Source organism: Panthera tigris, chromosome B3 (assembly GCF_018350195.1).
Source record: "Panthera tigris isolate Pti1 chromosome B3, P.tigris_Pti1_mat1.1, whole genome shotgun sequence".
In the NCBI taxonomy this organism is placed as follows: Eukaryota; Metazoa; Chordata; class Mammalia; order Carnivora; family Felidae; genus Panthera; species Panthera tigris.
The window spans coordinates 31620672-31647687 of NC_056665.1; the positions used below are offsets into that span (position 1 = coordinate 31620672).

Below are 27016 nucleotides of genomic sequence, written 5' to 3' on the forward strand. Positions count from 1 at the left end.
GGGAACCAGAGACCAGCAAGCCCCAGTCCCTGCCTCTGAGGACTTGCCCTTAACCTCTTCTTGCCCTTAACCTCTTCTTGCCCTTAACCAGGCCGGGTGGTCCTCAGGTAGAGGGTCTACCTGCCCAGCATGTGGCCCGGCACCTGGCACCCATCTCCACCTGACCACCTGGGGTCTGTAGAAAACTATAGGCTCTGGCTCTGCCTTGTTCACCCTACACTCTGCCCTTTCATCACGCAGCCAGTACTTCTTCCGGGTGAGCTGCTTTGCTATTAGTGTCTGGCTTGTGCAGGTGACAGAGCAGAGCCCTGCCGTCTGGGCTGTCGCCCCCAGCGTCCTGCTCCTCACCTGGGGACAGTGGGGCAGGGAGTGCTGCCCTCGAATGCACACAGCTCCCTTCACACCTGACTTCCCACCACATGCTGGCTGAAGTTTGTTCTGAGACAGAATCGGGGCAAGAATGGCCAAGAAAATGTGGGGGGTGGGGGGAGAGGAGAAAGGAACAAGGGGCATGGAGTGTGTGATTCAGGAGTCCAGAAGGTAGGGCACCTGAAAAATGAGGAAGGGAAGGGAAAGATGTCAATTATGCTGCCAAACTGGTATTTCCTCTTTCCTCTGTAAGGGTCACAGGCAGCCCGGGCCCTCCCGGAGGCTCCTGGAGGCTCAGAATGGAGATGCCATCTTCCGCCCAGATCTACATCCGGGGAGGTACCAGGGTGAAGGCCGAGCCCTTTAATTTAGACAGATCAAAAGGCTGGTGAGGAAGAGAAACACAGCAGCTGTGCCCGAAGGTCTCTGGCTCCTCCCCCTTGAACAAATGCTTTTCTTTTCTGACAGAGAACAGGGCACTCACTGCCTGCGGCAGTTTTTAGTCAGCTTGGTGAAGGTAAAGCCCTGTGTGGCTTTCTGGCCTTGAGACCCTTCCGGGTACCCGGAGGGGCCCCCACCCCAGTCCTCGGGTGTGGACTCGGGGTGTGGTGGGCCCGAGTGGAGCCGGGAGGAGGGCCCTCAGCAGGAGGGCAGGGAGTGGAGAGTGGAGTCGGAGGCGGCGCTCACCCCTGCCGTTGATCCTGATCTTCATGGGCAGCTGGCGCGCCATGCTCAACAGGCTGCGCTGGAAGGCCTGCTGCACCAGGCGCTGCTCCTCCTCTGACAGCCGGGAGGCCTTCTTCTCCGGGGGCTCCCCTGACTCCAGCCGCTCCCGCAGCTGCTCCAGCGCGGCCGTCCGGGGCCCGGCCTGCTGGCCTGCCAAGGTCACGGGCACAGCCAGGCGGTTTGGCACAGGCACCGTCGTCACTGGGACTCCATCACCTGGCAAAGGCACCAGAGCGGCACAGACCTCGCACCTGACGACGGGCTCTCCCACTCCCTCCCTGTCCCCCTCCTCCCCCCTCCCTGGCCCCTGCAGACCTTTCCTGAGAGTGGCTGCTGGGGATATCCGAGGGCTGCTGGCATTGGCGCCACTGCTGGAGCCCAGCCCGAGGATGGGGAAGCGGATCTTGGGTGGGGAGAGCAGGGCGGGGGCCCCGGCGGTGGCAGCAGTGGCAGCAGCAGGCGAGTAGCCAAAGAGGGAGGAGCTGTAGCTGGGCCGCCGGCCCTCCCGCCGGTTGCCGTCGATGGCTGCCTGGAGCTCGGCCGGGGAGCTCAAGGCTTTTTTCTCACACTCGTAGGCATAGAGATACTTCATGTACCTGGAGGAGAGGAAGCAAGCGAGGAGAATAATCCAAAACGGCTCCAGACGCCGCCCAGTGTAAGTTTCGGGGTCTCTGTGGGGCAGGCCTCTAGGACACAGGGTCACTTGGCAGAAGAGAAAGGTCCAGGGCCCGCCAGCTGCTACTCAACCCTGTCCTGATCTCTGCTCCACTCAGAGGCACCATTCTTTCAGGGAAATAAAGCATATCTCCACTCATGCTTCATGTGTGTTTTGGTGCTGTGTTAGTACCCTGGGAGAAAGGTTTTGCAATGTCTTCCTGGCTCCTGGGACGTCCTAACCATTCTGAGTCATGCTGCTCGGATAGGAGTGATTTGTCCCACTGTGCGTGGACCCGGAAGTGCTGTTCGTCCTTGCATCAGATGTCCCAAGAGCCTCAAGAGAAGGACTGCTGTACTGGTTACAGTGCTGTCCCCGACTCCTGCTGGAAGAGTTCCAAAGATAAAGCCCTCCCACTTCTCAACAAGGCTATGCCGTACTGACTCACAGATGCTCATTCCATATTCTTTAGAGAGCAACATCCAGCATGCTCCAAAGAATCGATGCCCCTCAGGCTACTCTTGGTTCCCCTGCTCCTGTTACCCTCGGAATCAGTTCACATGGTTGCAAAAACGGGTCCCACATCCCGGTCCTCTGTGGCCGGGCGCGCAGAATGTCAGGTAGGAATGGCTAAGGCTTAGGGTGGGGGTGCGTGGGGGAGACGATGTCCCAGAAGGAGTGGATGCGGGGCCAGAAGCCCAGGGGTGAATCTCAGCTCAACTATGATCTCTGAGACTCAGTTTTTGTTTTCTGAAAAATGGCATAACACCTACTTCACGGAGTTAATGGTGAGGCCCAAAAGAAAGAGAATGGCAAAGTAGCCTAGGAACATACTTGGGAAATGGTGGCTCTCATCCTTACTCAGGTCTAGAGAGGGACTCCTCTCAGAAAGTTCCTGGCTGCGTTGGGAATTCCTCTCATCTTGCTCACTGTACAGTGGAATTTCCTTCCTTCCTTCCTCTCCTCTAGGTTAAAACATCCCTATTCTCCAGCCTCAGCTTCCTTTCCCTAGGGCCCTGGCCACTCACTGGGTCCTCAGGGTAAAGGCGGCGCTGGTGATCGATGTGGGCAGGTTCAGGCCTTTGGTGATCTCCCGCCAGATTTTTTTGTTGATGATCTCCACCAGGCCCCCCTTCTCCGTCACCAGCTTATACAGCATATAAAGGTCCAGGATCTGCTTGGCCATGATGGGGATTCGGTTGATGGGAGTCCCTGTGATTGTCCAAATAGAGAAACAGAGAGTTGTGTTATCAAGCAGAGAAAGAAGACATATCCATGGGCCCACCTTTTGCTGAGTTAGAAATATGTTCACGAATCTGCTTTAATCTGACTCCAACTCCCAAAGCTGGAAGCTATCAGACAGACTAGCTGCCAGTTCTCCTTGGGATGAGCAGACAGGTCCATCTCACAGGCTTTGTGGTCTTGCTTAAGACATTAGTCTTTCTGGGTATGTTTTCCCTTTATTTTTATTTTTTTGGCTACCAAGATGAGTCCAGATTCTTTCCTAATGATGTGGCCACTCACATTCCTCTCGAGCCTTCAGAAGCCACTCGGCTGTCCCACCACCCACCTGCACAGCTCCCTGGGTGTCTCTTTCGTAGCTCTACATGCACTTTATAACAGTGTTTTCATTTGCATACTGCCTGCTTCCCCCTCTCCTGTGGCAGGATGGAGAAATGTTTTCTCTCCTGGGTCCCCACCAAGTCAAAGGAGCCGCTGGACACACAAGTCTCCAGGGGGATAAAAAGCCACTCAATGGTTCTCTCCCCACTAATCACTCCACCCCCTCCCTGGCCTCTGCAAGAGGGAGGGTCAGAGCAGCTTCCGCTACTGGCCCCGAAGGGAAGTGAGAGGAGCCAGGGACTTGATTAGGAAACCTGGCACCAGGCAGGAAGGCCCACTAATGAGCACCAGGGGACGGCAGGGAGGGCGGGGCTGGGGTCCTTTCACAGGCGGCTGGGATGCTCGTCAGGAGGCGTGATGGATGACTGTCATTTGGCAGCCTCAGGATTAATGATCTGGAGGTCAGAGGGGAGAATTCCGCAGGGAAGGGTCACCGTCCAGGGCAGGGTATGAGACTTGTTGCCTTTTGATGGCAAACTCCTTTTACTGTACACAGGCTGCTCTCCTCTGCCTTGGCCCCCTCCCACTGCCCCAGTCTTGCTGAGGTCTCACTGCCTGCCTGGTGGACGGTGAGCCAGCTTGGTTTTCGAGAAGTGCTGTTTATTTCAGCTCTTCCTGCTTCTTTCCCCTCAAGGAATGCCATTTTCTTCCTAGCCCTGGAACACTGGCCTCATCAACTCTTTTACAGGATAATGCAAGCTAGAGGCACGAAGAGCAAACAGCCTGAGCATGAACATGTATGTGGAGCTGGATGGCAGCACCAGGCCTCTTTTCTAAGTGTGGGGAGGGGGCAGGAGGTCTGGAAGAACTTTTGTCTTGATCAGCTGGTCCTTAGAGGGTCAAAACAAAAAGGGGTCATAGTGTTAGATCCAAAGATTCACAGGTAAAATATGCAGAGGACTGTGGGTACACTGCCAAGACACATAGTTTGTGTTGGTTCACTTTTTCTCCCTGTGTTCTGGGCAGTGAACCTGATTCCGGACGTAAACACGAGAGCCTGGTATGGCAGAACTGGTCTCCTGGAAGGACAGGGCTAAGGTCCACGTCCTTCGGGAGGCCTGTCTGCCGAAGCACACTCATGGCCCAGGTGAGTTCACACCCTCATGGCATCGCCCAGACTCTGGAAGGACCACTCCCAAGGCCCCCTCGCATTTGCAGAAGCTTCCTGGACATCTTCACAGTGACCCGTTCCCTTCCAAGTCAGAATGTTCACACTGAGCTTACCCTTATCCCCAAGCCAGCCCGTCCTCTCCCATCACTTCCTTTTCCTTCCAGCACCACCATCATCCTCTGAAGTCTTGGGCAGCACCGGCTCCTCTTCTCTCCCCTATCGCCCCTCTTGAGGTTGTTAGGAGGCTCCACTGATCCTTCTTTTGAGGCACTTCTCAAACGTATCTGCCTTCCCAGCCCACGGCGGCCTCTTTACCCATGCGTTCACCCTGAGCACGGCTGCCACCACAGCCCTGGCATCCTTGTTCAACACCTACAGATTCTTATGCCTGCCCATCCCGCCCCACAAGCCCAGTCTCATCACCTGGGGCCCCAACACCCCTTAAAAGGTTACCTACAAAGTATTTCAAGCATCCCAACAACTCACTCTCACTCACTAGCTGGGTCCCCTCATGACGCTCCCCAAACCAGGCCCATTTCTCCTCCATGGTTTGTTTGGTGTTCTCCCTCATCAAGCCTAACATGACCTGCCTCTGCTCAAGTCCTCTCCATAGTGGCCTTCAGGAAGAATCTTCTAGCTATCCTAGTTCACAGGGATTTCTTCTCTCTCCGAATTCCTGTTATGACGCCTACAAGTTCAGCGATACTTAGTCTCTGATCATTTTACCTATGTTCACTGGGTAGCCCAGGATGACTGTCAGCTCTGTGAAGGCAGAGACTGTTTCTCCTTCACCATCTCTTAAATGTTATAGTGTGTAATAAGTTAAACTACTGTGCAGGTTGGAAAAAAAAAAATGCTCCTCAGAGTCATAGCTACTAGCTCTGGGTTACCCAACTTGGCATCTCAGATGCATTTCCGTAATGCTTGCAGTGCGCCCGCCAGACCTGTCACCAGCATCAAGTCAGGTGTCTGAGGCCGACAACCCTGAACAGAAGTCCCTGTCTCCTCAGGTCCCAGCGGGCTCATTAGGGTCACGACCCTTAGTAAACAAACTGGGGGAATGGAAGCCCAGGGTTGTTAAGGTCTTTGCGTCCAGGTCCCACGAAAAGTGGACAGGCAGCAGAAGGATGGATGGAGAGTTGGGGGGGGGGTGGTTTTGAGAAGGTAAAGAGACCATGAACACGTTCAGTGGGGTCAAAGAGAAGGGGCAGCATGTGTTAAAGAGTGGAGGGCAGCCGGGTCTGGGCTATACACAGACGGGTGCGGCTGAGTGTGTAACCAACCACGAGGCAGGGCTTGCCCAGCTGATGGGAGTGCTGTCCTCCAACCGTCACAGATGGGAGCTATGTATCTGGTTTTCGAAATCCATTTGCAAATGGCCTTCATAATTTACACGATTTTCATTACAATCTCCGATGCTGGTAAATCTTCAAACGTAAACAGTGTATTGTACTTTTGGACACGGTCATTTATGGAGGCAAGCCAGGAGAATAGAAAGTGACCAAGCTGTTTATACTGATTTTGTTTGAAGATGAGGTGTAGCTATGAACCATGAAAGGTTCTCAGGTGTAGCTCACATGGCCTCTGGAGGCTATTCCCTAGTCATCACTGGACTGTCTAGCCATTTGACATGGCTTCTTTGAGAGACAACATTACAGATGTAGAAATTTCATGAAAAGTTAGCGTTTTGATAGTCACACAGAATGTGACTGCATGAGGCTGAGAACTGTTCAGGGCAGGGGAAACAGAGGTAGGTATAGGAGCTGAGGCGACAAGAAAGGGGCACAGTGGCACGTGAAGTCATAGGCCGTAAATCTAACCAAAAAGTGACCTCGTCCCAGCACCCCTGGGGAGAAAGCACAGGTCTGGGATACAGCTGGCACCCTGGTGCAGAGACGAGTGGGTAAGGGGGCAGGGTGGTATCTTCCCAGAGTCTGGCGCTCGGTGAAACTGCTGAAAATAGTTCCCAGGGTAGGAGGCACCCCGATACTGTCAGAAACAAAGCTGAGACTATTCTGAGTGCTAGATGTAGAGGACGGTACGGTTTTCTCACACTGTCCAGACAATCCATACACAAAACCTGCGCTGGCTTCAAGACAAACGACAGAAACAGGACCCTCAGACTGGTCTGTCTCTGCAGGCTGCCCTGTGCTTAACGGACCTGGCAGCCATCTCCCTTGCCTCAAGGAGACTCAGCTATGAAGAGAGATGGGGGAAGGCCTTCTGGTGGAGTTTACCTTCTGAACAAGAAAGAGGACCAATATATCATACTGGGGAGTGGGGACGAGGGACTGACATACTCGGGTCTCAGTGTCTCCATCTGTGAAATGAGGAATTTGGGCTAGATGCCTTTCAGTCCTATGAGTCTATGAATAAAAACTTAAAACAAAAATGGATAGTTGTGATTATTGCCGAAGGGAGGGTGAGTTGGTTTTAGGAGCTTGCCTGAATTATGGAATAATGTTGCCCAGTGACTTTAGGTGGATGGTTTAGGAACTTGTCCTATGGAGGCCCCTGTGTGGCTAAGGACCACGGCCATACGCTCTTCCCCCAGCCTTGCAGGGAAGAGGGGTGTCTCTGGCTTGCTCTCTGGGCTGGATTATATCTTCCTCTAAGGAGGCTCTTCACCTGGAAGGTAACAGATCTCTGTCCACAATAAGAGCAAAAACAACCTGCAGAGAACCAGGAAGGAGGCAAACGGCCTTTGCAAGAGCGCTTCGTGGGTCACTAGCGTTGGCCCTGCAGGAGGCTGAATCTCCACCCCCATCAGGCCTCCCAGAGGGGGCGTGAGCACCTGATGGGGGAGCCTGTGTACTGTCAGTCACTGCTATCAAAGCAGGAGCTAGGATTGAGGGTAATTAATCATGCTCCCTCTGACAGGAATCCAGGGCCTTATCTGTACCCCAAGAAATGCCGCTGGTCTCCAGTTCCCTCCTCAATAAAGGAGACTGACAGTTCCAACAAAGAGGGCCCTTATCAGATTTCAGCCAGGGAGCCTGAGGCAGCCCAAGGGACTACGCAGAAAGGCTTTTATGAGGGCCAGGGACCCAGAGAGGCTGTGGGGCTCCTGGGGCTTTAACCCTTGGGTGGTGGGAACGCCGCTGGGGCACGGCACTAGCAAGGCCAAAGCTGTCATTGGGAACTTCCAGATACATGGAGCCAAAGAAAAGCTGCTCCCTGGTACTTCGCTCTCCTTCCTGCCACTCAAGACTGCGGAGATAGGGGGAAGGGGTAGGGGTGAGGGCGGAGGGAGGAGACAGCCTCCTTGGGCGCTGGAGACAAAGATGGGAGGTGGCACATCCACCCCACCACAGAAAATGGGCCTGTTCCAACGAAGACGAGACACAGTCAGGGGCGGGGACCCCAGACGGTCACATGGCTGCCTTCCCGCCCGCTGATCAGGGGTGAGGGCCCAGGACCCAGGACGTGGCCCTGCCAAGGACCCTCGCTGTTTTTTCCTGGCTTTGAAAATGATCATTAATCATTTCCACTGCCTGTCAAGAGAGCCGGGCGGTCGACTGGAGAGCCTAAAAGAATTAAGGCCCGTGTTAAGCAGGGGTGTGCACGGGCAGACGGACAGGCTTCCTGCCCATTCCTCTGCATATTCATTCCTTCTCTGGTCCTGCCGCCCAGGAACAGGCAAAGAAATGACGGGTGATTTTTCTCCCAACTTGTTTATTTAGAAAATACCTCACGCCAGGAGACGGGGCAGCCGTGTCTGGCAGCGTTCGGTGCAGCGTGTGGCTGACTGTCCCACAAAACAGAGCAGAGGCAAGATGCTCAAGCGTCCCAGTACTGGACTGACAGGTATCTTTAAGCTCTACTTTTGGTTTCCCACCGAGTGGGTCCAGCAGATACACACCACAGTGCGCTCATCTTAATACACAGCTCACTGGATTTCTGCTTCTGTGTACACCCCTGTAACCACTTCTCAGATCTAAATACAGAACATTTCCAGCACCCCAGAAAATTCTCATGCCCCTTCCCAATCAATACGCATTCCCCACCTCTTCTCTCCCAGGAGGTAGCCATCACCCTGACATGTGTCACCACCACAGGTGATATACTTGAACTTTACATACGTGTAATCACGTAATATCTACCCTTGTGTGTCTGGCTTCTTTTGCTCAACATTAGGCCTATGAGATCCCTCCAGTGCATACAGCAGTTCGTTCCTTTTTATTGCTGCGCACTATTCCACTGTGTGACTATGGCACCATTTATCTGTCCATTCTACTGCTGATGGACATTGGGGTTCTTTCCAGTTTTTGGCTCTAATAAATGGTACTGCTCTGAATATTCTTGAGATGTCTTTCAGTGAACACAGCATTCATTTCTTTGGGAATACACCTACGAGTGGAATTAATGAATGACAGGGTTTGGCATATGCTCAGCTACAGTAAACACTACCAAATAAATTTCCAGAGTGGTTATGCCCATTTATATTGCCAGCAGCAATGCATGGGAGTACTGGAGGGACCACAACCTGAGAGGTTAAATGTTAAACTCCTCAACTTAAAAAAAAAAAAAAAAAAAAGTTTATTTAAGAGAGAGTATGCATGTGGGAGCAGGGGAGGGCCAAGGGGGCAGGGACAGGGAGAAGGGGAGAAAGAGAGAAAGAGAGAGAAAGAGAGAGAAAGAGAGAGAAAGAGAGAGAGAGAGAGAGAAAGAGAGAGAGAGAGAGAGAGAGAGAGAGAGAGAGAGAGAGAGAGAGAGAGAGAGAGAATCCCAAGCAGGCTCCACAAGCTATATCAGTGCAGAGCCTGACTCAGGGCTCAAACTCGCAAGCCGTGAGATCATGACCTGAGGCCAAAATCAAGACTCAGGACGCTTAACCGACTGAGCCACCCAGGTGCCCCAAACTCCTCACCCTTTTTGATACTCTAGCTCAGGCTAATTGCTTTAGGTGAAGTTCAATGTGCAATGCTGTGTTCTACTATGGCTTGTAAGGTCAGGGCCGTGCCGTCTCCTTCCTTAAAAACTATGTTCAGAGAAGTTGGTCAAGGAGTTAGAAGGAGGTGGATCATCATGTCTTCTCTGCTTTCTCTGACTGCTGCTGACCAACAGACCTAGCTGGTGTCTCCAGGAGAGGGGGTGGAAAGTTGGCTGGGGAAAGGTACAAGAACTCAAGGGCCTTTTGGCCTAGGCAGTTCATGACTGTCTTCTATTGCCAAACCATGCCACTGGCTTCTCAGTGCTCAGTAGATCTTCTCACCACGTAAGTGGACCAAATCCTTGCTTTAGACTATTCCTACATCAACCCTTGAATGAGGTATTAAGTATTAGCTCACTTGGAACAAAGAAGGGCAAACTATCAACTCAATTTTACCAAGTGCTAAAGTATCAGTAAAAGATCTGGAGGGGAAGAGGCTGAATTTAATGACAAAATTGGGCTCTTCAAATTAATCATGCCCTCCAAAAACCAGGATCCCTTCCTATTATTAGGAATAACTGAATAGATATAGGATATTAAATGACTATTGTAAGTGGGAAAAAAAGGGGGAAAAAACCCAGTATATTAATAGTTGGAACACCTGGGGAGAGAAAAAGATTTGGCTTCAAACAAAGGCCAATCATGAGACAAATATTTGCATTTTAGACTTTCATTTGGTGCTAAAGTTAGAAAACGAAGCCCCAAAGCCTATTTCATCTGACAGAGACACGTATTTTAGTCTATCAGGAAGAGTGTCCATGGCATAGACCATTTACTGCAAGTTACAAAGAATATATGAGAAACTGCTTCCACCAAAAGGCAGAGCGATATATGTCATGAACATTTCCTTGCCTGAGATGGATAGATAAGCACACAACAGAAGGAAAAACACTCAAATCGCACTTTGAGGCAGACCAAGCCCTTTTCCCACAGTAAATTCTTTGTATATACACATCAAAAACAGATTCAACAATCCATCTGGGAAAACCAAGGTCAGTTTGCAGCCTTGAACAGAACTAGTTGGGGGAGGAGGGCAGTTCTCCGGGTGAGGGCTTGACAAAGTTCGTCCTCTATGTGACTAAGCAGCTCACTTACCTGGTGTGCCTGGCTAGGGCAGGGAGAGCAGAGCCTTGTTCGGGGGTGCTCTGGGTGCGTGTAAGATGCGTTAGACCTTCCCTCTCCCGTGCCCCCCATCCCCCCATCCTGCCTTGACAGATGGCAGCCTCTGTGCTACTGTGAATCGTCACATCTGCCCTTCCCTGAGAGGCGGGCCTTACCCTGAGATGAAGACCTCTCTCACGCGAACAGTCCTACCCCCGTGTTAATCAGCTAGATGCTGTCAGACTCTACCACACACTGGCCTGCGGAGGCAGACCAGCATTCTCTGTGGGGCTCAGAAGGCTGAAGGCAAGACAAAGCCTGCCCACTGCCTGAACAGGAAGCGACGGAGCTGCTGGCACAAGGGGCTGTTTCTCAAAGGCGCTGCAGGAGAGGGAAAGAGCACTGGCCTGGAGTTGGGGGACAAGTGCTAAGTCGGCTCTGTGACCTTAGGCAAGTCACTTAACCTGGTAACTTTTGCTCTCGCTACCCCTCAGAGCTAGAGCTGTGCAGAGCGGCAGATCAGAAAATGGGTTGAAAGGGGTCTATAAAACACATGGGATAATAAAAATAACAGCAAAATCATCCTCTTTCTCCTCTTTGATGACATATTTCTTTCTGTTTCACCACCTAGGGAACAAGCTTTTCTTCCTCACTGTCGGAGAATGGAACTGTTTATAAGCCCTTGCTTATCAGACTTCCAAATTAGTCCCCCTCCAGCCTACCTAGACTTCCCCCTGGAAAATCTAACACGGAATGAGATCTCAGAAACCATCCATAGTCAGTTCAATTAGCCAGAGAATTTTACTTACAATGATTTGGCTTTATTTTTTGCAAAGAAACGCGTGTGTATTTTCTACATAGGCGCATGTGTGTGCACACAGCAAAAGGTAATAAGCAAGAAGGGGCATCAGAACTCTGAAATCTAACCCGTCTTTCCAGAGAAACATGGGTGGGGGTCAAGATCAAAAGCAACTTGTTTAATTCAATTTGGCTTAGGCATGGAAAGGGGAGAAGTACTTGTTTTTGGGGGGTCCTCAGTATAGTTTTCTTTTTTAAATACTTTTAAAAAAAAATTTAACATTTATTTTTTTGAGAGACAGAGAGAGACAGAGCGTGAGCAGGGGAGAGACAGAGAGAGAGGGAGACACTGAACCCGAAGCAGGCTCCAGGCTCCGAGCTGGCAGCACAGAGCCCGACGCGGGGCTCGTACTATGGACAGCAAAATCATGACCTGAGCCAAAGTCGAACGCTTAACCAACTGAGCCACCCAGGCGCCCCCTCAGTATTGTTTTTACACAACTGTTTCGACAGAAAATTGCTATCTTTTTGGTAAGTGAGGGTGACCTGTTGTTGGTAGTGCAAAAGACACAATCATGGACATGATACAAAACACAGAACTTGGAAGAAGCTTCCAGATTAACTCGAATTGAACCCTCACATTTTACACATAAGGTATCTGGCCCCCAGAAGGAGAATGCTTTGCTCCCGATCATGGAGATGGGTGGGGCGCGAGCCTGGCCCTGCACCCCGTCTACAGCTCTTTCCCCTGCCATGTGCCTGCCGACAGGGCCACAGCGGCTGTTTCCCAAGGCAGGCAGGAGACAGCCCGACAACGCGGCGCTGCCTCGGCCTCTTCTCAGGCTCCTTCTGGGGCAGCTTGTTCTGCTGGTGGGGGAGGGGACCATCGGCCCAGAAACCAAGGTGCCCGGAGCTGAAAGGCCCATCTGTGGCAGTCAATTCACCCGAACACGTTAACAAGCGAGGGAGACGCTGCACAAAGCAGCAGTTACAGCCTGGCCCCTCTGCCGCTGGACAGCCGTTTATCACCTGCAGCTGCACTCGCTGGGCAGCCTGCTGGGCGCTGCCTCCCTTGCAGCCCTGTCTGCTTCCCCTGCAGTGCGGCCTGCCGTGTCAAAGCTGCCCGGCCCCACTCACTGTCCAGGTGGGAGTCACCAAGCCTTTCAAACCCAGGCCATCTTCAGTGGCTCCTGTGAAATCTATGTTTGTCCTTCCCCTTGGCCCTGGAGGAGGAGTCGCTGCCCTGCTGCCGGGATCAATGAGGCTTTTCCTCCGACCCAGCTAACGATACCTGGCTCCTGAGTGTCCCAGACACTCCGATTTGGGAGTGACGAAACCAGTCACAAATGTCTAAGGGCCCTTGGTCTCACCACTGTGTGAAGAGGGAAGACAGCAAGCGTCACATGAATAAAACTGTGATCTGCTCCGAGCCCTCTTGGGCCACACAATCTAGTTTACAGCCTTAGATGCTAGTTTTCCAGAGAGGAGACCACTGTGAGTTTAAAGGGAACAACCTCCATAATGTCTCTGTGCCTCATTCTCCCCTCTCTGCCCCCATCACCCCTGCTTGCCACGCACGGCAAGCTTCCTGAAGGCCCAGCTCTGGTGACGCGCCCCATGTTTTATGTCCACAGACTAAAGTGCTAACTTCTCGGCCAGCCACGGCTCTTCACAATCTGGTGCCAGTTGACTCACCCAGGCCACAGACAATGAAGGATTCTTCCAGCTGTGCCTGGCCCATGGGTGCCACCACGCTTCTGCCTCCACCTGTGTGGGTCTTCCACCTGTTACCTCCAATGCGGTGGAGGTGCAGAGGCCTCCCCTGTACCCCAGCCCAGAACAGGGGCCCGGCACGCACTCTTCTGGCACTTGGCCACAGGAGGGGCGCCTGTGATATTGCCTGGCACAGGCCCCCACCACCCTCAGGTAGGGCTACCTGAGTGGAGGGAAGATGATTTCCATAAAGAATTTCTCTGTGAAGGAAATTTTAGAACTTCACCCTCTTTCCCATCTTTCTAGCAGTGGTTCTCAATGGGGAAGGCGTGGTTTTCTTCCCCAGGGGACATTTACAATATCTAGAAATATTTTTGGTTATCATGACTTGGGGGGGGGGTGCCCCTATAGCAAAGGACTGTCCAGTCCCCAAAGTAAATATGCTGAGGCTGAGAAACCTTGTATTTGGGTAACTAACAAATTGCAAAATGGACTCCACTGTTTCCTTCCTACAGGTGATGCCAGCAAACAGTGAAATACCTAACGTAAGTGGTGAGGACAGAAAAAGATTTGCCCAGGGGAGCCTGGGTGGCTCAGTCGGTTAAGCGCCCGACTTCGGCTCAGGTCATGATCTTCCGGACTGTGAGAGCCTGCGTCGGGCTCTGTGCTGTCATAACAGCTCAGAGCCTGGAGCCTACTTCAGATTCTGTGTCTCCCTGCTCCTTCCGCACTCATGCTCTGTCTCTTTCCCTCCTCTCTCTCTCTCAAAAAATACACATTAAAAAAAAAGAAAGAAAGAAGAAAAAGATTTGCCCAGCCTGAATAACCATAAACTGACACGATCAAAGGGAGTCACTCACTCCTGCTTCGGGGTCCCTGAGAAATATCCTAGATGGCAGTGTGACAGTCCCCTGTTTCAGGGTCCCTGAGAAATATCCTAGATGGCACTGTGGCAGTCCCCAGCTGCCACAGCATGGCAGGCTTCTCGGCACACGCTGCTTTCTACTGCTGACTTCAGATTACAGGGCGGCTACCCAGAGCGGGGCAGCTCAGCCTTCCTGCGTGGGGCCAGCTAAGTGCAGAAAACCTGAGTTAGGACTGCTTGCACGGCAAACACATCTTGAGCACCTCCCTGTACGGTCCTGTGTGAGCACCGGGGACACAAAGAAATGATAAAGTGGCTGTCCTCAAGGAGCTCCTAGTCTACTGGGGACACAGAGTAGTAAACAAATAATTTCCGACATTCACTCTTGGCGAGGATGATCTAACTTCCATTTTCCTTTAAAAATCCTTCTGGGAAGGGAGACAATAAAGTAGAAAAGAAAGCAGTGGAGCCACACTGCTGATTAAAATCTATATTGCTGTGGCAGCCCCTCTGAGACGAGATCAGCTCCTGGGTTTGCACCAGCTGGGCTTGTGGAGCTTGTAAATAATTAAAAGGTAATTGGAAGGGAGACCAAAGTATTAAGTGGATTTTTCGCTCTCAGGGCAACCAGGGAGTTTCACTGCTGCCAGTCACATTATCTTTGGGGATTATATTCTTGTTTTGCATTGGCACATGCAGCTCCAGATAGCAGCTGGAGGAGTAAACTGTGGGCTGCCTGGACGGCTCTGAGAGGCTTGGAGATGGGAGGACACGGAGACACCAAACTTCCTACTACCTCTGTAAGCAAACCAGCAGTAACATGCACGCTACTAGGACAGCAGTGAGGCTTTACAAGGTAAAGGAAGAGGAAGGAGGAGAGAGGGGGAAGGGTGTGCTGGGGGGTCGGGGGAGAAGAGGGAGAGGAAGGAGTTAACGCAGAATAGTACCTGCTGGGGGCTGCCATTATAGCTCAGCCTAGGATAAAGAGGAAGATTTCATTCCCGGGTCTCAATAAAGGAGCAGACACAGAAACCAAGGGATACACAATCAGACATAGGCAGGGTCCCAGGCAGGAGGCTGGTGGGAACAGCTGTGCTGTGTGGCTCTGTCCTGAGGGTGATGAAGGTGGAACTACACAGGTTGCTGAGGACCTCCTAGAGAGGCTGGCTTTCTGGCCATGCTTCCTGAGGGCTAACCTGGCTGGTGAACTCATTGCTATGACAGGACATAAAGCCAGGAAGTTGAGTCATTGGGCTCAAGACTCAGTCCCACCAGGGTCCAACGTGGAGATGGCTGGGGAGTGGGAGTGAGAAGGAGAGAAGGACAGAGAAGTGAGAAGGCGCATTATAAAGTAGGTGCCCATGCAGAGTGCCCCAAACCAAGCCACGGGGTGCAAAAACCAGAGCCAATGGATAAGAAAAAACGAGTTAGCCTTTCCTTTTCACGGATCATTTCAGACCCTCTCAACAAATCCTGAGGGACCTCTAGTCTTTTACTGGCCTTTCTCAGTGTCTGCAGGACTAGGTACACCAAGAGGAAACCTGACATACTAGTTTAAGTGATGCCCAAAGTTGGTATGAGGCTAAGAAAAAAGTACATTTGAATTTAAAATAACACCAGAGAGGCCGGTTAATCAGAAGAGAGCAACAAAAATAAGGCAGGACCAAATTTAGATGGATCATTCCATTTATTTTCTGCCAAGGCCCTCTCTGTCCTCTTCGATCTGGTTGTCGACTACTCTGCTAGGTCAGAACCACTCAGCAGTAAGTGCCTCTTGTTCTCCTGGGCTAAGATGCCAGCACTCTGCAGGGAGAATGGCTAACAGTGACTTACACACAGTAAGCACTCAATATTCACTGAGTTGAAAAACTGAGGAGACTGCACACTCACCCCTCTTCTGCATAAAGACGAAGAGGTCATCCAGGAACTCTTTCCTTTCCGGATCACCGTCCAGTTCATACAGCTGCAATCCCGGTCCCCCAGAAAAAAACACAATGAAAAATTCCGTCTAATGCAGGAAGATTTCCACCCGAGATACACAACCATCTATCTGTATGACTACAAATGTGACTCACGGGCCATTCCCGTCCTTATTCCTTGGGGATCAGATTTAACAACCCACTGCAGAGCTGCCCCATTCATTATCACAAAGGAGACATTACAGACCTTGGCAAAATCTCGAGAGATCTCTCTTCCCCGGCCTCCGTCCGCATCATCGCTCCAGGCCAAACCACCATTCTAAAGGAGAACAAAGCACAGAGTTCAGAAGGGAATAGGAGAGTGACGGAGGACAAGGCAATCTTTTAGGGCAAAGATGAAGACCCTGAGCAATTGTGCTATCTTGGCTCAGACTGTAAAAGACTCCTCAGGTAACCGCCTCTGCTGCTCTTACAGGGACATCTTGTTCTTTCGCTTTCAGTAATGGTTCCAAAGTAAGAGGGAGTCAGGTGGAAGAATCAGGTCCAGTTGTTGGAGGAGGGTGGGTGTTACTTATCCTTGATAATCCTAGAAGAGGAGGAGACGAAGGCCCAACTTTCTGAGAACCTGTTCATCCCTAGCTGATCCTCCCGAAGCCATCACTCTGAGCTGTCCCACTTTTCTTCAGGTTCTACACGGCATGTGTGTTTGTATGATTTTATGGCACGTTTGTATACTACATAGCATGCTGTAAAGCCACGTGACCACTCGAAGTGGAGGATAAAGGATCACAGATGGCAGGCCCTGAAGTTCTGGTCTCTCCACTAAACCTCACCACTGGAAGCTGGAAGTCTAGTGACCAGAACTCCCTAGTGATAGGACAGCCTTCAGAGTTTGACGTTATTCCCAAGGTATACAGACTGTGCCCCTGGGATGAAATTCATTTCCATTAGAGAAATAATGAAAACCTAATCCTAATTTAATTGATTGGGTTAAACCAACACCATTCAGCCAATTAGGAGGAAATAGCAAATACACCCTTGTTTATGTTCCTGGAACCTGCTTCCTGCCTTTATTCAGTTGGGTAACTCTTACTCCTTAGATTAGGCAACATATTCTGGGGGAAGCCTTCCCTTCACTCTCGGCTGCACTAAGTATTTTGGAAGAAATCGCTATACATTTTGAGCTTAGAATTTAACATACTTTGGAATTATCTATCATCCTCACCCTATCGTAAGCTCCTTGAAAGCAAAAGTTTCTCATCCATCTTTGTACCCCCAGCATAGAGCACATTGCTGGCACTTAACAGGCCCCAGCGAATGCCTGATGAACTATAATCACTGCTAAAAGGCCTTAACTGGCTATTTGAGTCAATTAGGCACCTCTTCAAAAAATATACACACATACCATACAGAAGAGTCAAACAGGCCCTCTGCCAGTGGGGAATATGAAATGTCACAGTAGAAGTCTACACTGGTCAGTGGAGGACCCAGTGGATGGGACTGGATGCACCAAGCCTGTCACTCTCTCATTTCTCCCCGAGGACTTCGGGCGCATGCGCAGGCACTGGGGCGTGTAAATGGTTGGGGAGGGGCATCCGGGGATGGGGAGCAGGGGTTTCCTGGGAGGACATTCTTTGGACTGCATAGGGATCTCGCTGTAAAACCTTGTCAGTAACATAAAAGCCTGGTCTAATTCCCTTCTTTTCTATCTTCCCCTCTAATCAAGCTTGCCCGAAAGCAGGAGGTATTATTTATTCAGTTATATTCTGGGACCATACTTTGCCTCCCCTACTCAAAGAGGGCTCTGAGATGTAGACCCACTTCCTGATAGTAGCAATTTAGTACACCGTGAGGTAAGTATAACCAAGAAGAAGTGACACTCTGTCAGCTGAAATGAAACAGGCTACACCAAATTGTTTCCCTGCTTATCTCACAAAAGATGTGTGTAAGGAAGTGCTCAGTAAATGCTATCTGACTGTGCACTCATCATCTCCCCAGGCAGACGTTGTTAGAGATCTCTCTACAGCTCTTCGGCTCAGGGAAGCCAATAACCAAGCGGGAGAAACACTATTTAAAAAAAAAAAAAAAAAAAAAAAAAAAAAAGCTAAGATTCAGCCCCACATTGTAATTACAGTCAACAGAAATCTGGTATCATCTGGTGGGAACCAGCACAATGAATAATCAAGATGAATTATGCCTGTCGGGTCAGCAAACCCAGACAGAGTTACAGTCCCCCTTTCAAAAGATGCAGTAGGTTGCCCTAATGCCCAGTGATTTTGTTTGAGCCAGTAATTCCTGCTGGAAAGTCAATTATCCCGGGAGCCCCTATCGGCTGAAAGACATTTAATGGGGGATCATTGCCGCTTCTGTTATGTCAGCTGTTTACTGTGGCAGCTCAATTCCCAACTCTCTCCAGCTAGAGATCTGAAGCACAGGAGGATTTTTTCTCTATCAGTCACCAAGAGAGATGAAAACACAGTTTTTTGCTAATTACAATAACTTCCAGGCACTCAGAATGCTCACTCAGAAACTATTTAACACTCAGCTGGGTGAGGAGGACAGAATCCACAACCTAGAATTCAGACAGGGCTTTCCACAGCAGGAGAGGAGTGTAAAAACAAGCACATCAGTACAACCACTGTGTGACTATGTGTGAAAATAAACACCCAAGTGCGAGAGCTCAGCTCAGGAACAGAGGAGAAGGGTGGGGGCTGGGGGTTGTCATGACCCCTTGGCTTTCTCCAGCTCTGCTTAGACATCAGAACCCAAGTGGTGGGAGAATCAGACCTCGCACTAGCTGTGGCTCACTAAATATGAAACACTTGCAAATCTGCTTAGCTATGGGATTTTAGCCTAACACCCCTAGCTCAGTGACCACAGAAGACAGGGAAATTTGCCAGAATGGGACGGAAAGAGGACACTCAACTCTTTGGGCAATGCTACCATTTGACCCATTCCACAGATAGGAATTTTAGTTATGATTTAAAGAAAACACAGGAAGGGCACCTGGGTGGCTCAGTTGGTTAAGCATCCGACTCTTGGCTTAGGTCATGATCTCATGGTTTGTGGGATCGAGTCCCATGTCGGGCTCAGCGCTGACAGCAGGGAGCCTGCTTGGGATTCTCTCTTCCTGTCCCTCCTCTGCTTGCTCATGTGCAAGCATGCGTGTGTGCTCGCTCTCTCAATAAACATGAAAAAAAAAAAAAAGCCACAGGGGAGTGGAGTTGTTTTCTTTTGTCCGAGGCTGGGATGGGTCATTACTTAATTTAAAATATTCAGTTGGGGCTGAGGAGAAAATGTCCGCTCTCTTTGCATGACTCTCTTGGTCTTGGGGCAGTTACACCCTACTTCACAAGATTTTCTGGCTGCAGTGAGAGTAATTCCTGGCTCTGCCCGCCCTTCACAGTCTAGCCTGAATGCTGTTCCTCCACGAAGACTCTCGCTTCTGCCCACCAGGCAGAATTGATGCCTTTCTCCTCTGGGCTATCACCGGATGTGCTGGTTACTTGCGTCCCGCCTACATCCCCAGTCTGTGTGTGTCCCCTCGAGTCTGTGCACATCCCATCAGGGTATCCCCAGCCTCTAGTACAGAGAAACCATGGGCACGTTTACTGAAAGGCAGGAATGGGCTCCCCCATGGGACCTCCAACCCCACAACTCCTCTGTTCTCTCCTCCTTTCATGGGGAGGACTGCAGGCTTCAGCACTCTGATCAACTACTGTAAAAACATAGCTCACTTCAAGCTGACGTGTGGGTTTCTTGGCCTCTCACCAGGCTGTGGGTGTGACTGCTCGAAGCCCAGCGATGACTTCTGTCTTGGATGCTGAGCATGGTGGGGAGGAGAGTGAGGAGTGGCAGAGGTGAGCGTGGGGGACACACATCCAAAAGGAGCTAGCTCCACAGTTTAGGGGGGTCCCCGAGAAAAGCATTTCAGTTGAAGGGCCGCTGCATGCAAGGCTACCGGCCAGGGGAACAGGCTCTGTTACCATGAGGGCTGCAGGCAGTAGTGAGTGGTCACTTACTGCCATTTACAACCTTCCCAGCCTCTCCTACTTAAGACCTCTCTTAAAAGCTTTGATCTCACCAGGAGCTCACAGGAAACTGACAGTTTGTTCCCAAATACCCATCCAAGGCTAGCTGTGGTTGCTATATCCACATTCAGTTTATTTTTCCCAGGGAAGCACAGTGTCGTGCCTTTAAATCCCTCAAAAATGGGAGTGGAAGAAGGCTGGGGGAAGGAAGGGAAGCTAATGTTTGGGCATCTTCTGTGCAGCGAGGACTGGGCCAGGGGCTTAACAAGCATTTTCTCACTGAATTGTATGATGTAGGGGTAGTGATTTTAGAGATGGGAAAACAGTGGCTCAAAGAGAGCAAGCTGCTTAAGTGGCCCAGGGTCTCAGAGCTTCCCAGTGGCAGTGCCAACATGCAAACGCAGGTCTGGCTCTCTTTGTCACGCCGTCCTGCCTTGTGGGTGGAAGAAACAGCAGAGAGTGTTCCGGGTGTGACATCGGGAAAGGAGAGAGGGAGGAGAAGAAGAAGAAAATCCTCTGGTCACAAAAGCCTACACTGCCAAGTCATGGCCCTTTTAGTCCCAGATTCATCTCCTAGGTTTCACCTGGCAAGTGCAGCCAACCAGGAAACTAGCCCTCAGGCATCACCTGCCCGGGGGACTTATCTGGGGATACTGGGATAAGAACTGCTAACCTTTCACCACTACCTCCAAAACAGAACATCCTGGGTAGGAAGGGACCCATCTTCCCCCAGGGGACAGGACACCAGGGGAAAGAGAAAGAGAGATAAGCAGGTTACGCCTCTGAGAGGGCGGCAGAATATGGCACCTAGCACTGTGAACGTGCACATAAAAGGCCTTCAAACAACAATGAATCAAAGTCTAACCTGACTGCTCCTCAAAATTAAAACAGTGCTTCCCCAACACTTCAACCTGGAAGATCCAGAAGACAGAGGGATAATGTATTCACTCTTTGAAAATCTAAAAGGCTGCCTTGGAGAAGAGGACGCAAGGTGTTGTTGTTTCTTTTCCTTTTTTCCATAAAGCCCCAGAGGGCAGAACTAGAGTTACGGGGCAGAAATTACCCAGGTCGACAGAAGAAGGACTTCTCTAGCAATCAGAACTGCCCAGTAACGGAGGGGGCCTTCTCAGGAGGTGGCAGCTTCCTGTCCCGGGATGGCCATCTGTCTGGGACGTCACGCTGAGGAATCCAACATGGGACAGGGTTGGATGAGAGGGCTTCTAGGGGCCCTTTCTGTCCTGAGCAGCAAAGACCCTATGACAAACTCATTCAACACTGATTTCCTGAGAACCCAGCCCAGGGAGAGCATTGTGCAAGCTGCTGAGAATACCCCTACTCCCCAAAAAGTGATTCTCCCTGCTGGGAGTTTTACCATGGAGTTGGAAAAACAAGCTGGACACAGAGCATTGAACAGAGCAAGTCAAAGTACCAAAACACAAAGTGCCCAGGAGGTGGAAGAAAGGAGAGCTCCTCAGAGGTGGAGATAAAGCCGGCATGGAAGAATGGGTTGAGGGGAGATTTACAGTGTAAATGAGCACAGAGTGGGGGGATAAACAAGGCATGTTTTGGCAGGGAGGATTCAAGTCTGAATAGTTGAGGTGGGAACAGGCTGTGAAATGCCTTGAATACCAGGAGGAAATTTAAACTCTGAACTGTGAACAGGAGGGAGGCAGTGATGTTTTCTGAGCAGAAAATAAATGATTAAACCAGTGTTTTAGAAGATTTTAATGGCCTACTTTGGTTGGGAAAAAATAGAAATCTAAAAACGTATGTAGACACCTAATCGGGTTGAGACTATGCGGGATTTTCACTTTCCAATTTTTCATTATATCATTCCCGTACGAACATGTGATCACCTAGGATATGCTAGAAACTGTGTAAAGTTCTGAGGCAAAAAGAGCAAGACAGTTAGGAGCCTCTGACCTCCTGGAGCTTGCAGTCTAATGGAGAGGGAGAGATGATTAAAAAAACAATTGTTTATTTTTTCTAGATTAACTTTTGAATGATGTGTCAAGCAAGACCCATCACTTGCTCTCCCCCCTTCTCCCTTGACCCCAGTGAAGAAAATCTGGATTGCACTGAAATTATGAAACAGTTCAGTGAACTGACACCTTCACAATATTTAGCCTTTCTAGTAAGGGGGCAGTATGACTCTTCACGTAACAAAATATGCTTTGGCCCGCATAACGTTTTGCAATGCAGATACACTACTTTTGTAAAATGCACGGAAGACCGGAGAGGAAAGCCAGCACAGGGGGTGGCAGGCTGTGTGGTAGTCCATGCAGAGAGCCTAGGGTAGGGGTAGGGGACAGCAGGACCAGGGAGAAAAGAAAAGTCTTGGGAAGAAGCAGCCAAGTCAGAGAATTAACTGGATCTGGACTAAGGGGACAAAAGGGAAAGGATAAATGTGAACCTTATCCTAAGAAAGGTTCTAATGGGAATGGAAAGACGCTGGGCAAGTAATCACACAGGAATAGACCACTATCTCTGGTGCTGGTGGTAAGAGTGTGCGGGAAAGAAAGGTGGGGGGAGGGGAGAGAAGACAGAGAATATTCCACAACCCTGGAACAAGCCAGGTTATGGCAGCTGGCACCAGCAAGAGCCAAGCTTCTGGTGGGGAGAAAGGGAGAAATTCAACCAGTGTTTCCTGACCCAAGAAGGCTACCTTGGGCCTTTCTTTTTACTGGGATTTGGAAGGAGAAGAAAAAAAAAAAAAAAAAAAAAAAAAAAAAAAAAAAAAAAAAGCCCAACCAGACCACGCCTCCAAGATCTTAGGAGCCAGCACTACATTCCTTAGAGCTGTACCTCCCCAGAGACAGGAGCGCCTGACTTTAAAAGCAATTAAGTATCTAGGCTATTTTAGGATTACTCCTTGACCACCTGGAATATCTTATTAAAGCACAGCTCAGATGTCCAAAGCAATTTTAGTTCCCATTCCTCACTCCTCCCCAAGGCAAGAGTTAACCCTTTCCTTCAGGTTTAAAGTGCAGAGGCTAAGTCACCAACTCTTCATCTATGCTCCCCATATTCTGAAACCTCCAAGAAACTGTCATGTCCTTCATACATACTTCAGATAACTTTTGCAGAGATTCTTGAGTGTTCTCTAAAGACATAGAACAGTAATGTGTTTCCTTTCTGTCTACTCTCTATAATCTAATAGATTCTGAACCCCAAGGTCAAGGATCTGGGCAAATTCCTGGGGGCTGAATCTCAAGGTAGTCATTAGGAAAATAACTAGACTTCAAAGGGACTGATCTCAAAAACTCATGGATACTATTTAATTGCTTTGAAATATAAAATGTAACTAAAGTACTTGGGCTGAATATTGCTGTTGTTACTATTGTAATTTTTTTTTTTTTTTTTTTTTTAAATAAGCAACTTACCTTTTCATTGGCTAGCCCTTGGCTCTGCAGGTATCATCTATGCTCACTGTGACTGCTCTACTGCTGGCCAGGTTGATGTTGCTGGAATGTTAAAAGCTCAATTCCCAGATCTTGGTAGGAAGAAAAAAAAAACATCTTTGCCCTCGCACCAGTTTTAACTGGTTCCAGGAGGTAATGAGACATGCACAAGGGGGTAATGGGCAGGATTATACGAGAATCCTAAAAGGAGATTGAAGCCCCAGGAAGTAAAACAGATATTGTTATAAGCAACACTGTTGGACTACAAAACCCTCCTGATAAGATCAGGATTACTGCTCTTAGCTAAATCGCTCAGGCCTTGGAAACACCAGAGTTATAATTATCAGATGCACACCTTCCGCTGTCAGGTAACTTTAGCAGGAACCAGAAAGCACCTCCCCTCCTCTTACTAGCAGCAAAGATCAATTGAAAGTCGGTGGCTTGGAAAAAGAGCTAAGGGACACTTTCTTGATTAAGCAGTAGAAAGGAGGAGGAGGGGAGGAGGGGAGAGGGCAGCAGTCCTACCTTGCCATCTAGGCACACCATCCCTCCAGGCAATACTTAAGAGTGCCCAGAAATTGGGTGTTCCTACAAAATGAGGAAGAAACTCGGAAGTGCGGTGCTGGCGATGAGGATACCCCTATGCCAAAGAGTGGACCGGCCCTGCCAAGTCTAAGTCTGCCACAGAGCCAACTGCCAGCTCCTTTTCTCAGCAGAGTTCCGCACGCTTATTCCGCCCTGTAAGCTATCTGCCCCCTGAACTTCCATACTGGCTCCTGCCATCCATTTAAACCACAGAGCTCAGCCAGCCAGCAGTGTTGTGAACGGAGGAAAACACCTCATCTGACCTTCCTAACGGAAGGGAAAATTGAGATCTGAAGACGTTAGGAAACATGCCCAAGATCAGTGCTTTCAGAAATGCTTTTTTAAATGAAACTTTTTTCAAGCTACATTTTAAATTTAATTTTATTATTTTATTTAAGTTTATTTATTTTGAGAGAGCAGAGAGAGTGTGAGCAGGGGAGGGGCAAAGAGAGAGGAAGAGGGAGAATCCCAAGCAGGTTTGGCACTATCAGCACAGAGCCTGACGTAGGGCTTGAACTCATGACACTGTGACATCATGACCTGAGCTGATATCAAGAGTCGAAGGCTTAACTGACTGAGCCACCCAGGAGCCTCTAAAGCCACATTAAAAAAAAAAAAAAAGATTTTGTTTTTAAGTCATCTCTACACCCAATGCAGGGCTCGAACTCACAACCTTGAGATCAAGAGTCGCACGCTCCAACTGAGCCAGCCTGGTGCCTCCAAGCAACATATTTTAAATGTATAGAAAGAACACATTTTTTAAAAATGCTATGACAAATTATTTTATAAAGTAAAAAAAAAAAAAAAAGAAAACTTCTTTCATTTCAAGCTTGGTATTCCACGGAGAGGGTTTCCTCACACCAAAGGCAGCTGCACTTTGTGTTCAAAAGTCGGCCCCACGTGTAGTTTTGAAAACTTCTCCTAAGGTTCTCCCAACCCCACAGCCCCATCTTGGGGGGCGGGGGGTGGCAACACGATGTGTACACGTCCTGACTCTGATGCCTGCTGCCCCGTGCTGCCTGCCACCTCTCCTAGCTGTCTTCTCTCATACACAGCAACTTGCTCCTCTGTGAGGCCAGGGCACCAGCAAAGGGCCCGGCAGGTGGCAGGGGCTCAAATGAATGTCAGTGCCCGAAGAACAAGCCACAGGCATAGACTTAGGAGGATCCCCACAGGCTAAGTGACGAACTGGGGGGCAACAAATACTTAAAAGAAGGTGGGCTTCAAGTTCTAAAAATACAATTCTAAAAAAGGGACCTAGAAGGCAATAGAAACCATTTTCTAAAGTCAGCAGTTTAATTTTAAGGTTCAAGAGGAAAACAGAAGTGTATACATTAAAAAAAATAATAAGAGCCCATTATACATATTCAATTTTACAAATTAGCAAAACTTTAAAAAATGATAAGATTTGGGGCGCCTGGGTGGCTCAGTCGGTTAAGCATCCAACTTTGGCTTAGGTCATGATCTCACAGTTGGTGAGTTCATGCCCCACATCGGGCTCTGTGTTGATGGCGCAGAGCCTGCTTCAGATCCTCTGTCTCCCTCTCTGTCTCTCTCCTACTCTCTCACTCTCAAAAATAAATAAACATTAAAAAAATTTTTTTTAATGATAAAACTCAATGATAACAAGGGGTTGGGGCAATGGGATCTCCTTTATTCCCATAATAGAAATATAAAAACAACAGGACTTTTCCAGAAAGTCACTTGTCTTAAAATGGCATCACGGGGTGCCTGGGTGGCTCAGTCCATTAAGCGTCTGACTCTTGATTTCAGCTCAGGCCGTGATCTCACGGTTGATGAGTATGAGTCCTGCATCAGGCTCTGTGCTGACAGTGGCAGAGCCTGCTTGGGATTCTCTATCTCTCTGCCCTTTCCCCATTCAAGTGCACATGCACGCACTCTCTCTCTCTCTTAAAATAAATAAACTTAAACCCTAACGCTAACAGTAATTGAGTACTCACCACGTGCCAGGCCCTGTTCCGGTATTTCATGTGTATTAAACATTTAAGCCTCAGTAGAATTCTGAGGGGGTGGGGGTACTATTATTACTTCCATTTTTCAGATGAGAAAACCAAGGCATAAGGAAGGTATAGGAAACACCTTGTAGAAGGTTGCAAAGCAATGGAACAGAGGAGTCGAGAATCAAATGCAGGCAACACATCTTTAAGTCTCTGCTTTTAACTGCTTCACTATCTAGTCTCCTCCTGATCTTAGAATTCTGTTCTCCAATTCTACCCTAAATAACCAGAAATACAGTCAGTTTTATTTATAATAGCAAAAAATTGGAAATAGCCTAGATATCTGACATTTACAGGCAACTCGTGAAGGTGCTATCCACGTGACAGATGTCGTGCAATTAAAACATTCAATCCCCACTTCATATCCTTCCCATTAATTCCAAATTAAGGAAAGGGCCCAAATGTCCATCAACTGATGAATGGATAAAGAAGATGTGGTATATATTTCCTACAAATAAAAACATAATCATAAAATAATAATTATATACATATATATTTATAATTCTGCGGAGAGGAGGGTCTTTTTAAATAGAGAAACCATACAGGGAAAGATCAACTGATATGGCTACATCAAAATTTAAACTCCTACCTGATGAAAGGACTACAAGATGAAAGACCAACAACTGAAAAATGCTTGCAACATAAAGACAAGGACCTATGCATAAGAGCTAGTACAGCTCAATGTGACAAAGATAACAGAATAAAAAATGGGCTAAAGCAACAAAACACAACATACCCAAACTCATGGAATGTAACAAAAGCAGTGCTAAGAGGGACGTTTATAGCAATAAACGCCTACGTTAAAAAAGAAAATGTCAAACAACCTAACTATACACATCAAAGAACTAGAAAAAGAACAAACTAAGCCCAAAGTTAGCTGAAGGAAGGAAATAATCAAGATCAGAGCAGAAACAAACAAAACAGGCACTCGAAAAACAACAGAAAAACATGAACTAAACTAACAGATGGTTTTTGGAAACGATAACAAAATTGACAAACGTTCAGCTAAACTAAGAAAAAAGAGAAGACTAAAATTTATTTAAATTCAGAAATGAAAGAGGAGACGTTACAATCAGTGCCACAGAAATAAAAAAGATTATAAGAGGCTACTCTGAATAATTATATGTAAACAAATTGGAAAAGGACAAATTCTTAGAAACTTACACCT

At 49.0% G+C, this 27016-nt stretch overlaps 1 protein-coding gene and 1 long non-coding RNA gene across 9 annotated transcripts in view; one reads left to right on the forward strand and one right to left on the reverse strand.

Annotated features, from left to right (window-relative positions):
* Positions 1–27016, reverse strand: part of ARID3B (AT-rich interaction domain 3B) — a 60620-nt gene that overhangs the window by 8179 nt on the left and 25425 nt on the right. For all 7 annotated transcript variants that reach the window (XR_006218500.1, XR_006218499.1, XM_042988390.1 and 4 more), the window contains exons 3-7: positions 16061–16132; positions 15785–15857; positions 2779–2962; positions 1411–1691; positions 1057–1311 (exon numbers count right to left, since the gene is read on the reverse strand). Coding sequence is in view for 5 of the 7 variants with exons in the window: in XM_042988390.1 (XP_042844324.1) it covers positions 1057–1311; positions 1411–1691; positions 2779–2962; positions 15785–15857; positions 16061–16132 (865 nt within the window). In the remaining 2 variants the exon portion in view is untranslated. The remainder of the gene's footprint in view (positions 1–1056; positions 1312–1410; positions 1692–2778; positions 2963–15784; positions 15858–16060; positions 16133–27016) is intronic.
* LOC122239423 lies at positions 417–6909 on the forward strand. 2 transcript variants are annotated; one of them, XR_006218504.1, is made up of 6 exons: positions 417–791; positions 1671–1750; positions 2223–2370; positions 4028–4110; positions 4340–4460; positions 6625–6909. It is a non-coding gene; the product is annotated as an uncharacterized LOC122239423 (long non-coding RNA). The 2 variants fall into 2 exon arrangements; XR_006218503.1 differs by having other exon boundaries at positions 4028–4460.